The 15992-nt window shown below is 36.2% G+C and overlaps 1 protein-coding gene across 1 annotated transcript in view; it reads right to left on the reverse strand.

Annotated features, from left to right (window-relative positions):
• The window catches only part of cdh15 (cadherin 15, type 1, M-cadherin (myotubule)), a 46040-nt gene extending 40731 nt beyond the window's left edge, over window positions 1-5309 (reverse strand). Inside the window, exon 1 of the mRNA XM_056462155.1 lies at window positions 5161-5309. Within this exon, the coding sequence (XP_056318130.1) occupies window positions 5161-5253 (93 nt within the window). The 5' untranslated portion in view covers window positions 5254-5309. The remainder of the gene's footprint in view (window positions 1-5160) is intronic.
• Window positions 5310-15992: the final 10683 nt, after the last annotated feature.

A 15992-nucleotide genomic window follows, 5' to 3' on the forward strand; every position in this document is an offset into this window, starting at 1 on the left:
AGCCGACAAATCTGCAGCAACTGTGTGATGCTATCAAGTCAATATGGACCAAAACCTCTGAGGTGTATTCCCAGTACCTTATTGAATCTATGTCACAAAGGATAAAGGCAAAAGGGGGTCCAACCTGGTACTAGTAAGGTGTACCTAATAAAGTGGCAGGTGAGTGTATGTTGAAACAAGTATGCCAAAGGGTCATATATATCAAGATATATCTAGACATTAACAAATGGCAGATTCCTCAATTATCCTGCTGTTTCTCCAATATTAAGGTAGGTAAAAAAATATGAAAGAAATGTGTGGATCCTGTGTCGGGATGATTAACAGGGGATGTAACTAAGCAACATAATGATCTATTAACGAGGAAGTAGTATGTCGTAAAGCTTGCATTCTCTTCTGTTACACACTCAAAAGTATATACTTTTCCTTCACAAAACAAGTACATACTTTTAGGGTGTAGTATAAATATGCGAATTGGGACGCAGCAATGGTTTCTGTACAAAGTGAACTACTACTGTTGCCAACTACTACATATTACAGCTTTTCAGTCTGCAGATCTGTGTGAATGAACATTCATGAACCATACACAAAACCTTCTGTAAATGTACAGTACTTACAGTACTTACATGTACTTTAAAAATAAATCATAATATTTTGAAGTATGGCAAGATACAAAAAAGTTATTTTAATATAAACAAAAAACTAAATTGAACAAGATATGAGATCCATATCTATTCATTAGCTATTGTGAAACCATGCAATTTTTCTTTATTTACAGTTCTATTAAAGGATTATTAGACTAGATCAGTGGTCACCACACCATCAATCACGATCGACTAGTAGATCTTTATCACTCTCCCGGTAGAAAAAGTACAAGAAATGCATATCTCACTTTATTTCTCATGATCCAACTGCTGTTTTTTATTTTCATTATAGTTACTGCCGCAACGTTGATATACAGCTTTTCATATATGAGCCTCAAAGTATTAAGGGGCCATTCACAAATTGTGTGTTTTGCACGCTCAAGTTCGTTGCTTCAAGTGGAAAGTGCTTTCAGGCACACCTACATTGCAGCAATTGAAAACATCTCAAGTATTTTTTATTAAACTGCAAAAAAGCTAGACAAAACTCTCTCTGCTAATGGAAAACATGTTCGATGTGATCGGGCTTTAACTTTGACAAAACCGCAGTTATAATTGCTGAATTTTATTATAATTTTTAGGTATATTTATTATTGTTGTTTAGATGTTATTATTTTTTGGGGGGAATTTTATTACAGCTCATTTATAAAATGCTAATGTAATGCAGAAGTTTAACTGAAAATCATTTTACCAATTTTTTCTGCATTATAACAGATTTTCTTGGTTGCATCAATAACAAAAACTGCAAGTAGATTAGTGCTTTTTACATCAGTTCAAAAATGTTAAATTAAAGGTCTCAAGTTGGAAATGCAATTGAAAAATATAGCTTTATTTTTCTCAGTTTTTGGCAACACAGGCTCATTGTGAAAATTTACCCCCGTATACACTTCTGGGGAACACGAATTATGTAGCCAGAGCTATATGGCTGCATTTCTTCTTTAAAACAAATTCTATGGGCCGATATGATATTCTCAATGGCTTTTGTTCCTTTGCTCGCTACCAGTTTCCCCAGTAGCTCGCCGCACACGTTGGCGGACTTGAGATGCAGAGAGGAATTGACTGCTATGACGCGGTTCGAGTCAGCAGGTAAAACAAAAATAAAAGGCAAAAAATTAAATAAACAGGTAAATAACAGGGTGAAAATGTGGTAAGGTCTGAAAACGTGGCAAAAAATCAGGCGGCTGACGGCCATGAGGGCTTTTCTTTTTCTGGATTGCTTTTGAAAACACTGTTTAGGGAAAGTGGTGATCGGGTCAATCTGTGCTTTTAAAAACACTATCGGTTGGGTTTAGGGAAGAGGGTGCTTCAGTAAGTCAGTCGACAGCGGCCTCTGGTGGATTTACATGAGAACAGCAGGCACGAATGGCACTCGTAAGAGAAATTTGAGATCTGAAAAAGCGGACACAGCGACCTCTGGTGAATTCGCAAAAACAAAAACTGAAAAAACATGGCTTCTGGTACGTATTTTGCAGTGTCCGGAAATGTATACAGGGATTAGTATCAATAATGAGCCCGGGTTTGTTTTTGATGGGTAGATCTTGCCTTTCTGCAATGCCAAGGTTAGAGATCTTACACGCTCAGAAATAAAGGTACGCGAGCTGTCACTGGGGTGGTACCGTTTCAAAAGGTACAAATTTGTACCTAAAAGGTCCATATTAATACCTCAATGGTACATAATTAGTACCTTAAAAGTACAAAAGTGTTCCTCTTAATTTTTAGGTACTAATATATACTTTTGAGGTACCAATATGTACCCTTGAAGTAAAAACATGTACCTTCTGAAAAGGTACCACCCCAGTGACAGCTCGCGTACCTTTATTTCTGAGAGTGTAGGTTAAAAAGGGTTGGTGAGCACTGGACTAGATGTTTTATACAAAGTTTCTAGTTGAACGAAACGAGACTTAAAACAAAATAAGCTTGGAAATGGCAATTGCTAATCATTGACAAATCAGTCTAATACTATACTAAGGAAAAATGTATCTCTTTGAATCAAATGACCTTCTCAACCTTCTCAAATGAATTTCTTAACATATAGGCCAACAGCAGGCTTTCTCCTGTTTATGTACAGCATGATGAAAGCTCGCCACGAGAGCAGGCCCAGGACAAATCTCTCATTTCAGAATCTGTGTCCTATTGCAAATCTAAACAGTCCTGATCACTGATTGTGGGGAATATTTACGACCGTGTGGCTTTGTTTGCATTCTCATTCATTGTCTTCATGATTACACCCCCTGACAGACCAAAGGGGGCCTTTAAACTGTGAAGTCAAGAGAGGGCCAAGCCAGCTGAGTTTCTCCTCTTATTATTCTTTATCTGTCATCATTCAATTCATCAGAAACGAAGCATGTTTAGATCATTCGTTTCCACCAATCGTTTAATTCATCTGACAGCTAGTAATTGCAGCCAGTTGAAGACAACGTTAACAATCAATTACTTGACACTACAGCACTATAGATGATTTTAGCAGATGTGGCCCAAGGTCAAAACTGTAACCACTTCCTAAACACAGAATCTTTAGCCTTTAGGGCTAATCAAGTGAAATAGCATTCTATTGAAAAATCTATTTCCATTGAAAACCATGAAGCTTTTATTACAGTACCTTCACCGCTTGAGATTCATAACATTTGACTTTACTGAGCAACTGTAATAATCAAAGACAATCTCAGCCTTTTTTCTGTAAAACATAAGGGGGAAAATATGAAATGTATTGAAATATGCTAAAGAAAACATTTGTGACAGGCCATCAGTATGTCAATGTGTCAAGGTGCTAAAATTACAACCTTATGCCAATTAATTACATTATATAGCAGTAATATATAAAAATGTTAAGCTTTAAATGCCGATGTGTCAGCATAGTGTTCAAAACAGGAATCAAAAACAAGACTAACGACTGTTTTTATAAAGTGTGATAATAAAAATATAATGAATATATTCTTACCATTAGAAGCTGGTTAAATTCACAGACTATTGCCACACAACTGTGTTTACACCCCTCATGAAAGTGGTTTTTGCATAGGTCCACTTTAAATCAAAAGTGTCTGTTTTGGCATCACCAGTGAAATAATTTAGAGCCTGCTTTACACTGTAAAAAGGGATTAGTTACTTAAAGTGAACAACAACATTGCCTTAAATGTAACATGTTGTCATAACTTAAACATAAAGTAAACCCATTGCAACTTGGAATTGTTAAGTTGAATTACAAAAATAACAATATACTTTCACATTGCTTTCCATAAAAAGTAACTAACACATTTAGTTCCTTTAATACAAATGACTTAAGATTGTGATATATTACGTTCTTCACCACACTTCCATATAGTGATAAAATACATAATGATTATAATTATAAAACATTAATTCTAATATTTGAGAATTGTTTTTGAACAATCATGAATTAAAAATTATTTAGAGAGTTATGGTTAAATTTTTTTAAAAGCAACTTAGTTTTTAGTATGTTATTAATGAATACTAACATATGAATAATACTAATATATTCAAATATTAGCTATTAATAACCATTACATGAATAAGCATTTCATGTTTGGGGGGTTTTGGTTTAGGAATCTATTAAGAATCTTTATTGTTTGTGATGTTACATTACTGTAAAAAAACAAACAAACAAAAACACACGCTTTTGATACAAATTTAGTTGGTGAACATGAATTTTAAAGTTGTTTTCGAAAAATTACATTTTCAACCATGAAGCTTTTATTACAGTAGTTTTACTTCACGCAAAACAAGAAAATGCTGCTTATTCAAACTACTTATTTAACATGAGCTGAATTAACACCATTATTAAGGCTTTTTTGGGACAACTTAATTGTTTTTTGGTCAATCCACCAAAAATTGAGAAAAAAAATTAAGCTAACTTAAAAGATTTGTGTTGGGACAGGATAAAGGTAATGTTGAACCCAGCACTTTTACAGTGTAGTTCATTGAGCAATTTGTGTAAATATAAAAGGCATTGTCAACCTTTTTCTTTTAAATATGACTGGAAAAAACATTTTCAATGTCTTCGTGAAATACGTATGAACACATTTGTGAGAGTACATCAGTTGCTACTGAACCGTTTAACTAGCCTAATTAATAATTTTATGAAGAAAAAAAATCTTAAAATCACTGTAAATAATCTGTTCCACACAATCCCTTGATCTCGCCTCAATGCTAATCGATTAAGTTAACTTAATGGTTTTTCAATTTTAAGTTGATTGAACATAAATCAATTAAGTTGCCTTCTCAAAATCCTAATAATTGTGTTGTTTCAGCTCATTTTGAATAAGTAGTTTGAACAAGCAGCAAAAATGTTTTTGGAGTGATAATTTTTATGTTTTAATGTTACATTTCAAATTCTGTGCATGATTCAACCTATACAATTTCTCTATTTATTTCTTTATAGTATTTATGAATGTTATATTAACATTGAGCAGTTTTATTATTTTACTGTCCCTAAATGGATGAGGGCCTTGCATTAAAGTATGCAGCATTCACTGATAAAAAAAGCAGAACGTAAAGCTGAACTCACCTGACACACAATGGTCAGCAGTGCTACCAAAACCACCACTGCCTTCATCTCCAGCCCTTTCGATCCCCAATGACCACAGTAAACCACTGCCATACAACACCAGTGTCCGACGACTGAAGTGTGCAGCGAGACACTGAGGTTCCTCGTGTGTGTGTGTGTGTGTGTGTGTGTGTGTGTGTGTGCAGGGCTTGAGTGACAGCACATGTGTGAAGGACCCTGCCCCCACAACACACTCTCCTCTCACACACACCCCACAACAACCTTTTCTGAAACGCACACACACACACATACACACACCCCTCTACTTCACAATCCGTGACACATTCAAACACATGCAGATACTCATAATAAAGAAACCAAAAACTACACAGAGTAAACATTGTCACATAACATTTCTCCTTAATATTAATCAGCATGAGAATTAGTGGTTGTGTTTCCATCCGAAACTGGAATATCACATTAAAAATTTCTGAATAATGAGTTATAAGTTTCCATCTAATGAGTCGAAGAGAACAAAATCATGACTTCATGATAAACTAGCACGAAATATCAATAAGAAAAATGGAATTTGCTGTGGTAGAAGAAGCCACTGAGGGCCTTTTTTCCTATATATTAAATTACTTGAACATCAGAAGACACACGGTGGCTTTTGGAAGTGTGAGATGCTCTTTGGGAGCGCAGACGCTAAAGACAGTTCTGGGAGGTAATAAAACTGAACCACTTTGGTGACAGACTTTGGCTGAGGGATTTGAGAATGGTCAAAACAACATTTCAGATATTTTACAATTTGGTCAGTCAGCTGTTTTGTCAATTAAGGCCCAATCCCAATTCTATTCCTTAGCCCTTCCCCTTCCCCTTCATTTTGCGCATTCCCATGAAGGGGTAGTTCCATTCCCATGAAATTCTCTTTAGCTTGAACGCGTAGGGCTAAGGGGAAGGGGTAGATAGCCTTTTGAACAGAGATTTTTCAGGACCACACTCAAAACCAAGGGGTAAGGAAATTTCCCAGAATACACCAGCCACAATGGCCGTATAGCTCCACCCGGAAGTCAGGAGATGCACAAATTAGTATTTTTTTTGTCATTATTACGATTTTTTACAACAAACAAGCACGTGTAATATACTCATAACCACGTTCATGTTTTACCGTCATGCTTAAAAAAAACCCCGTTAAAATAAAACCACTAAATTAGTTTTTTTGTATGTGTATTGTATGTATTCTATATAATTGTCTATAGAATTTCATTCTAATGAAATCAATATATTTATGCAAAAATTTCTTAAATAATCTTAGCATATCACTTCAGTCTTTACATTGTTTTCCAGTAAGTTTCATTTAGAATTGATTTTTCAATTTTGTTTATTTAGAATAGAATAATAATTGGATAATAATAATACTTTTGTTTATAATAAATATTTTATAAAAAGGATTTATTAAAATAATATAGAATTTTTTTAGATTTGTAAATAAAAAGGGCGGGGCTTGGTGTGGGCGGGGCTTGTGGGCATAGGGGCGGGGCATACATTCTTACTCCAAACTAAAGTCAAAAGTTGGCAGCCCTGGTTAGGACGACCTGTTTTACTAAATGAACACTGTATATTATTTATCTCATCGGTAGTTATTCGGCTGACTTTTAGTTGTAGAAGTAAATATACACAGCACACATGTATTTACAAACTTTTACCTTGTGTATCAAAATCATAAATAAATAAAAATACACACAATCATATAGTATGTAATTCAATATTACTATTATATTAATATTATATATATAAATATAACTTCAATTAAGAGTTACACTGTAACTACATCGCCTCAAAATAAATGTAATTGTTTGTCTCTTTTTCCATTTACCACGTTTGGTACTGAATTTTGTTCATTAATGCTGTCCTATAATTTTAATCACTGAACTTTTCACAAAATAAAGCATTTTTGTTGAAGTGGCTTGACTATTTTGTAAAACACGGTCCTACACGGATCCTAGATCCACGACTAAAATTCCTTGAAATTTTGAATGAATTATAACTGTCAATTAATAAAAATTACCCAAAAATTTAATTACAAATATAATGAAATGCATGCATAACAAGTTAAACACTTTAGTTTAAATTGCATTGAAAGCACAATTCACCATAAAAAAAGAGAAAATTCTGTCATCATGTACTCATTCCTGAATTGTTCCAAACCAGTTTGAGATTTTTTTCCTGTTTTCTTTTTTGGGTGAACTATCCGCCGAACCGGGCACCTTGACGTCAAAACGACATCTAAAAAACATTAAACATGTAAATCAATTTTATGTCAAAACCTCAACGTCCATTTGACATCCACACATTGATGCTCTTTTGACCACCAAAATAACAACACTAAAATAATTATAATATAAAAGTTACATATTTTATTTCTGTCATGATCACTCTCTAGATTTAGTATGGTAATCAGGGATGGGCAAAAATAGATTGAAATGTATTTTAAAATAAAATACTAAATATCTCACTTTTAAGTGTATCAAAATCAATGACAAAAGACAGCAGCCACAAATGTGTCCTTTTATCAACCTTTTATCAATAGGCCTATTGGATCAATCCCTTTATCATTAAACTGACTCAGTGAAATAAACAATGATTGACAGCAACAGCGTTTCTCTAAGTAAGTTTGTCAGCTTCTCTGTCAACTCATTCACTTCTACTAAACATAAGAAATGTAGCTTGTTTCTCTTTGATTTTAGTATAGGTTTTGTACAAATTTCATACAGAAAGTATTGTCTTGAAAATGATCCCTTTAATCACTGTAAAAACCATTCAATGCAGATAATGAGTTGGAATATTATACTATAGCTCTTGATTGTGAAAATTGCCAGTATCTCTTAAAAGTAAAGGTAAAATGACACTATATATTATAATTACCATGTTATAACATCATAATTACAATTTTATTACATAGTAATTGTAATGTTATAACATGGTAATTATAAAATTATCACATAGTAATTATAATGTAATGACAATGTCATTACATCTAAAAATAAAAGATTGCAATTACATATGTACTGTGTATATTACATATAAATACACAAATACTGTATGTGAACCATACAAAGAAACATCTAAGTTTATAAATATTATCTTGTATGTAATTGCAATGTAATAGCAATGTAATTACAATGTACTGACATAGTAATTAAGTTTGTAACTACAACTATAAATAACCATATACTGTAAGTGCAATATACAAAGAAACATTTACATTTATAAATATGATCTTGGATGTAACTACAATGTTATTAAAATGTAATGTCATAAACACAATGTAACAACACAGTAATTGCACACAAGATAAGTTTGCAATTGCATCTTGGATGTAATAACAATGTTATAACAATGTAATTACAATGTCATTACATCCAAAATAAAAGTTTGTAATGACATTTGTACATATAAATTCGCAAATACTTGAAATATACAAAGAAACATGTTTATAAATATTATCTTGAATAAGTGTGATGACAATGTACTGACATAGTATTTACAATGTAACAACACAGTAATTGCACACAAGAAAAAAGTTTGTAATTGCATATTACATCTCAGATGTATATACAATGTTAAAACTATATAAAATGTCATTACATAGTAATTACAATGTAACGACAATGTAATTACATCCAAAATAAAAGATTGCAATTATATATGTACTGAGCATAATTACGTATAAGTACACAAATACTGTTCATGAAATATACAAAGAAACATATAAGTTTATGCATATTACCTTGTATGTAATTACAATATAATAGCAATGCAAATACAATATAATGACATAGTAATTAAATTTGTAATTATATGTGTACTTTGCATATTTGCATATACAACTATAAATAACCAAATACTGTACATACAATATACAAAGAAACATTTACATTTATAAAATATTATCTTAGATGTAACTACAATGTAATTACAATGTAATGATGTAGTAATTACAATGCAACGACACAATAATTGCGCACAAGATATACGTTTGTAATTACATGTCAGATGTAATTACAATGTTATAACAATGTAACTACAATGTCATTGCATCCAAAATAAAAGGTTGTAATTACATATGTACTGTGTATATATACATTTAAATACACAAATACTGTACTTGAAATATACAAAGGAATACGTTTATAAATATTATCTCAGATGTAACTACAATGAAATTACAATGTAACGACACAGTAATTGCACACAAGACAAAAGTTTGTATTTACATATTATATCTCAGATGTAATTACAATGTTATAACAATGTAAAAGTGTTATCACATAGTAATTATATTATGACAATGTAACTACATTCACAATAAAATATTGTAATTACGTATGAACTGTGTATATCTATGTATAAATACACAAATACTGTACATGAAATATACAAAGAAACATTTAAGTTTATAAATATTATCTTGTATATAGTTATAATGTAATAGCAATGTATTCAATGTTCAAGCCACAGAATAAAAAAAAAAAAATGCTCCAAGATGGGCGTGGAGCACAGGGAGGACTGGGCATGGCCAGCAGAGCAGGGGGAAAAGGAGAGGAGCAAACACTGTTTTCAGTTGGCTAACAACATGAGACACAAACCATGAAGAGACCCATGATTTTATAGTTTACAAAGTTAAAATGCAAATAAATAAACAGTGAGTAATTTAATGTCCTGCTACATTTGTTATTCGGAATTTCATAAACATATATCCACAATTTGTTATATCATTGTAAAGATAATCGTGTTTATATAAACACTATAAATAAAGAGAACTTCTCTCCTCCTGAATCCCCGAGTCTGAATGCAGACACAGTGGATAGCAGTGCAGCAGGTCTCTTGCCCTGTTCCAACCATTAACGCTGCCAGTAATCCAGAGGATTTTAAACATAGGCAAACACAGCAGCACGGATATAGATGATGTGTCTGACTGGTAATGAACTCAACTGATAAAAGACAAAGTTTGCCATTCTTCAATTCTCGTACAGCTCACCCGACAAAATTGATTGCTGCAAACCAACAGCTTTTCTGTATCGACTCTGACAGCATTGCAGGGAAACATGCAACAAACCCTATGGATTATGGAAACAAACACTTACAACCGGTGGCATGCGCAGACATTGTCTCACCCAGTCATTGGGTCTCACAGCTTGGCAGGTCTGCAATGCCTTCGGAAAGCACATGCTCTCATGAATAATTGAGAAGCAGGCTTTTCATAGGATAAGAAAACTCTGCTATGAATATTAATGAGAAACCGACGCATCATCACTCCACTAGCAGATGCGTGCTATGTCACCGATTTTGATCTCCCCCCAAAAATCATTTTAAACCTGGAAGATTAGCTGACAAAAGCTCAAAATTATTATCAGTTTTTCCCACAATTAAAGCGGACATGTGCTACTGTTGTCTTAAATGATGCTCAACACACACAAATCTGTTAAAATAAAAAAAAGTACTCCAGGGTGTCTTGAACCTTTAAACACTTTCTAAGAGTGAATGGAGTATGACAGTGGTATTAAAGGGGATCTATTATGCCTCTTTTTAAAAGATGTAAAACAAGTCTCTGATGTCCCCAGAGTGTGTATTTAAAGTTTCAGCTTAAAGTACCACACAAATAAAGTTTTAGAACTCTTTAAAACTGACCCTTTTAGGCTTTGATCATAATTGTGCCATTTCTGTCGCTTTAAATTCAAATGAGATTGTGCTCTTTTCAATAGAGGGCGGAGCTACAAATGCCTGTGTGTCAGTGGCAGATTCAAAAACAAAACTGACGTCCTTTGCTAATGAGGGAGAGATCGTCACTAATTGGCTGGGCTTTCCCCTCTGATGTCACATACAAAAATGAAGAATGTCAATCAAAGCGTTTCCTAAGTGTGATTATAACAAAATAAAATGAATATATTCTTACCATTAGAAGCTGGTTGAATTCCCAGACTATTGCCACACAACTGTGTTTACATCCCTTATAAAAGTGATTTTTGCATAATAGGTCCCCTTTAAATCAAAAGTGTCTATTTTGGCATCACCAGTGAAATAATTTAGCGGCTGCTTTACACTGTCAAAAGTGTAAAAGTGAACAACAACACTGCCTTAAAAGTAACACATAGACTTTATTTAAAAATAAAGTAAGTAAACCTATTGTAACTTGGAACTGTTAAGTTGACTTAATCTGAATAATTCTTCTAACTTTACTCCTTTTTTACATAAACTATTAGCTTTTTACATTGTGTGTAGAATACAGTCTGATCTTCCTCTTTTCTATGCGTCAGCCTTCTCATCTGTAAACTGCATTTCTCAGTCCGCCATGAGCCTTGGATGCGTCTGCACTAACATCATACCGAGCTGCTCATCTGATACCATGAACTTGCATTCCACATGCATGTCCACATACAGGTTGTGTTCCATCTCGCAGACGGAGAAGATCGCACAGCTCTTACATCTCACTGTGATTCATGTGCCTCAGATGTCTCAGCACTTAGCGTCGGCCATACACGCATACATAAAATACATGCTCCATATGAGCTTCTGACATTACACCGTCATATGAGACACATGAGATTCCCCAATTAATAAATCAGACAAACTGTTAATGCAATGGGGCAATTGTGAGATCCTTTTAAAACAAACAAATTACGGTGATACCTCTCGACATGAAAAGATTAGATAATCATGTTATATATATATATTGATATAGTTAATGTATAGGTGAATATATAAGTAATTTTTTTCAGTTGGATCAAATTAAGTTTGTAAAGTCATTTCAATGTTCATTATATTGAAGGGATAGTACACCCAAAATGAAAATGATGTCATAGTTTACTCTCCCTTTACTTTAGTTTTTTCTTCTGTTAAACACAAAAGAAGATACTTTGAAGAATAGTTGATAAAACAAATACTATAGAAGCCAATTGCTGCAGGCTTTCAGCTTTCTTCAAAATTTGTTTTTGTTGCATCACAGGTTCATTTTGAAAACGTAGCTCTATTTACGTTTCTGGAGATCGCGAATTATGTAGCTAGAGCTACGTATGGCTGCATTTCATGTTTAAAAGAACACTGCGGAATGGGATGACGTGTTACTTTTCTCGCTTACCAGCTGAACGCTTACCTGCATGTGGATGGCTTTCCCGCTGTTACCAGTTTGTCTGGTAGCTCAACAAGTACATTGATGGATCTGAGATGCAGAGCTTAAGTTGAACACGACGATGGGGTTCGAGTCTTTTGAAGAACGGTTCCAGAAAGCAGGTAAAATAAAAACAGAAGCCAAAAAATTAAATAAACAAAAAAATAGCAGGGTGAGAATGTGGTAAAATCTGAAAACATGATAAAAACAAGCAGCGTTATTTTAATTTTTTTGGATTGCTTTTCAAAACACTGCGATTGGGTTTAGGGGAGGGGTTGGGCACGTCAATCTTTGCTTTTCAAAATACTATTGGTTGGGTTTAGGGAAGGGGGAGGGTGGTGGGATCGGTCTGTTGGTAAGTCAGTCAGTGAGTTATTCAACAGCGGCCTCTGAGAACAGATTTACCTGAGAACAGCAGATGCAAATGGCACTTGTGAGAGAAATTTGAGATCTCAAAAAGTGTACAGAGCGGCCTCTGGTGGATTCGCAAAAACAAAAACTGCAAAAAAAAAACAAACCTCCTGTATATAGGGATACGTAATCACGTAATCTGGGTTGATTTTTGTTTGACAGAATTAAAAAACTAACTTTTAAAGGTTTGGAACCATTTGAAGGTGAGTAAATAGTGAATAATTTTTTTCTTTTTTGGTGAACTCTCCCTTTTTAAAGCATCAAGTTGATTGCCGTGCACCTGTAAAATAAATAAGGTTAAAACCATAGACTGTAAAATATATGGACGTAGTATCCGTGACGTCACCCATAGGTTTCTGAACACTGCAAAAGAAGCTACAAGTAGGCGCGGTCAACCGTCGCCATTTTGTTCACGCGTCATTGCACCCACGGCGGGATACCAAACAAGGGCAAAGAGGCGGAGAGTAAGCGGAGCTACAGACACCTGCTGGCACTTTGCTTAGACCTGGCAGACAGACTTTACTTTGGGAGAAACGCTTGATACTTTACTACCTGCGACTACTTTGTGTTCTGACCACATGTGCTTGGCTGTACACTGTATCAATAAAGTGTTTAGACTTTCAAAAACAGTGTAGTAATACATTGAGCCACGAAGCATTGTTCTTATGACGTTTTTCTACAGGAGGAAAACGCGAAATACATCCAAACACTTCAGATATAGTGTGTGTTAGTAAATGCAAGACTATTGATGAAATCCAGAAAGAACACTGTACGATAACGCTTCAGATGACTGTTCTAGAGCCTACAGCTTATCAATCTGTCACATTCGAGTGCTTTACAGGTCTAAAGAAAAATATTAACGATAAATGATCTTAAATAAAACAAATACATTTATAGAGATGGTATACAAGTATATAACTTTACTCACATGGGAAACGAGGCCACATGAATGGTTTATGAGCACAATTAAATGCACACAGCATCCCATATCATCTGATAATTGTAAAAAAATAAGTCCAAAAGGCAGCTGACTGTGTAAAGCCACATAAAACAAAACAAAAATACGATGAATATGCCGAGATCAGCGGCTAATCTGCTGGATTCAGCTGAGGTGAAGTGACGGCGACCAGCGAGACCTAGCTGTCACTCAAGTGGCCACGCCCTTAATTATGCAAACTTAATATAACCTAATATAAAGGAAATGGATGAGTTATAAAAAAATTCACCCCCCTCACAATTGTCATGGAGGGTAATAATACCTATATGAACCAACATTGTTCTTTGTACCATGGTGTAAACACCTTTTTTTCTGCTGTAAAGTTGGCCATTCTAACAGTGGGCTCAATTGCAATTTGCTCTATTATGGAGCCAGGACTAGCGGAATTTTGATGAATTGCAGTTTTAGTTACTTCCGTATTGGCTTCCCGAGGGAGAGCGGGAGGTTGCCGCTTGGTTAAAACATGGTTGGCTTAAAGGTGCTGTATGTAAGTTTTTGACTCTTCTAAAGCATAAAAACACCATAATATGCAGGGTTTGACATTAACTCTTTTGGTCACCAGCCTGTTATGATGCGGACAGGAGACAGAGGTAAGGAAACGTTAGGGTGTTTATTAAATGACAACAAGGAGCACATGAAGGATAGCCAGGAGGATCAGGAATGATGTTGGGGTCTTTTCCTCCGTGGCTGGGTAACAGGAATACACGAGGATGGACAGCACACACCAGATACAGCTGACAGAGGATGACACAGACTTGGAAGGACTGGAAGACAGGACGATTCGGGAGGACCAGGAAGACTAGGAGGAATACAAAGAGAACAGGTAAGTAAATCGTTTGTTTAAGCTGAGGATGACTACGCTGAGTGATCGCTCAGTTGTCCGCTTTCGTCGAGACGAGCCCGGACAATGAGCGACTGGAGTGCTGTGCTTTTATCTGGTGCTCGTGAATGTGATGCAGCTGTGTGCTCATTAGAAGTCAGGTGATGGTGATCTTCGTGAGTGGGGGTTGTGAGAGCCTGACCAATCCATGACAGTACCCCCCTCCCCAGGGCCCGCTCCTGAGGGCCGACACCTCCGACGCCGTGGTGGTCTCCCTCTGCCTCTAGGCGCTGGGAACTCAGGGTGGCTCTCATGAAACTCCACCATGAGACTAGGATCGAGAATATCAGCTCTGGGAACCCATGTCCTTTCTTCGGGGCCGTACCCTTCCCAGTCCACCAGGTACTCCAACTGGCCACCACGACGTCGGGAACGCAAGATCTCCTTCACTGCGTAGACGGCTCCTTCTTCTAGGAGCAGTGGAGGAGGGGGTTCCTCTTCGTGGTCAGGCTCTGTGGAGGGAAGAACAGGATCGTGATAGGGTTTCAGGAGTGATACGTGGAATGTAGGGTGAATACGGTAGTGAGAGGGTAATTGTAGTTTGTAGGTGACGGGGTTAACCTGTTCCACGATGGTGAAGGGACCAACAAATCGGGGACTTAACTTGCGAGAGGGCAGTCGCATGCGTATGTCCCGGGTGGATAGCCACACCTTTTGTCCGGGTGTGTATCTGGGTTCTTCAGACCTTCTCCTATCGGCGGTTACCTTGCTTCGACGGACTGCCCTCTGCAGATGTTGATGAGCCTCGTCCCAGACTCTCTCGCTCTCCCGGAACCAGTGATCCACTGCGGGGACATCAGATGGTTCGCCATCCCAGGGAAAGAGCGGTGGTTGGAAGCCCAGGACGCACTGGAATGGCGTGAGTCCGGTGGAGGGTTGCCGCAGTGAATTTTGGGCATATTCTGCCCAGCCCAAATACTGGCTCCAGGAGTTCTGGTGACCACTGCAGAAGGTCCTCAGGAACCGTCCCACCTCCTGAATCTTCCTCTCTGTCTGCCCGTTGGTTTGGGGATGATATCCAGAAGAGAGGCTGACGGCCACACCTAGGAGCTTGAAGAAGGCTTTCCATAGACGTGAGATGAACTGTGGACCTCTGTCCGACACAATATCTTCTGGAATACCAAATGACCTGAAGACTTGATTAAAGATATTGTCGGCAGTTTCAAAGGCTGTGGGAAGACCTTTCAGAGGGATTAGTTTGACAAACTTTGAGAATCTATCTACTATGACTAGAATACAGGTATTACCTTCTGACGAAGGGAGGTCAGTGATAAAGTCCACTCCTAGGTGTGACCAGGGACGGTTCGGAATCGGCAAGGGATGGAGCTTTCCAGCGGGTAGATGACGTGGGCTCTTGGATTGGGCACAGTCCTTACAGCCCTGAACATATTGCCTCA

Source organism: Danio aesculapii, chromosome 7 (genome assembly GCF_903798145.1).
Source record: "Danio aesculapii chromosome 7, fDanAes4.1, whole genome shotgun sequence".
Taxonomy (NCBI): Eukaryota; Metazoa; Chordata; class Actinopteri; order Cypriniformes; family Danionidae; genus Danio; species Danio aesculapii.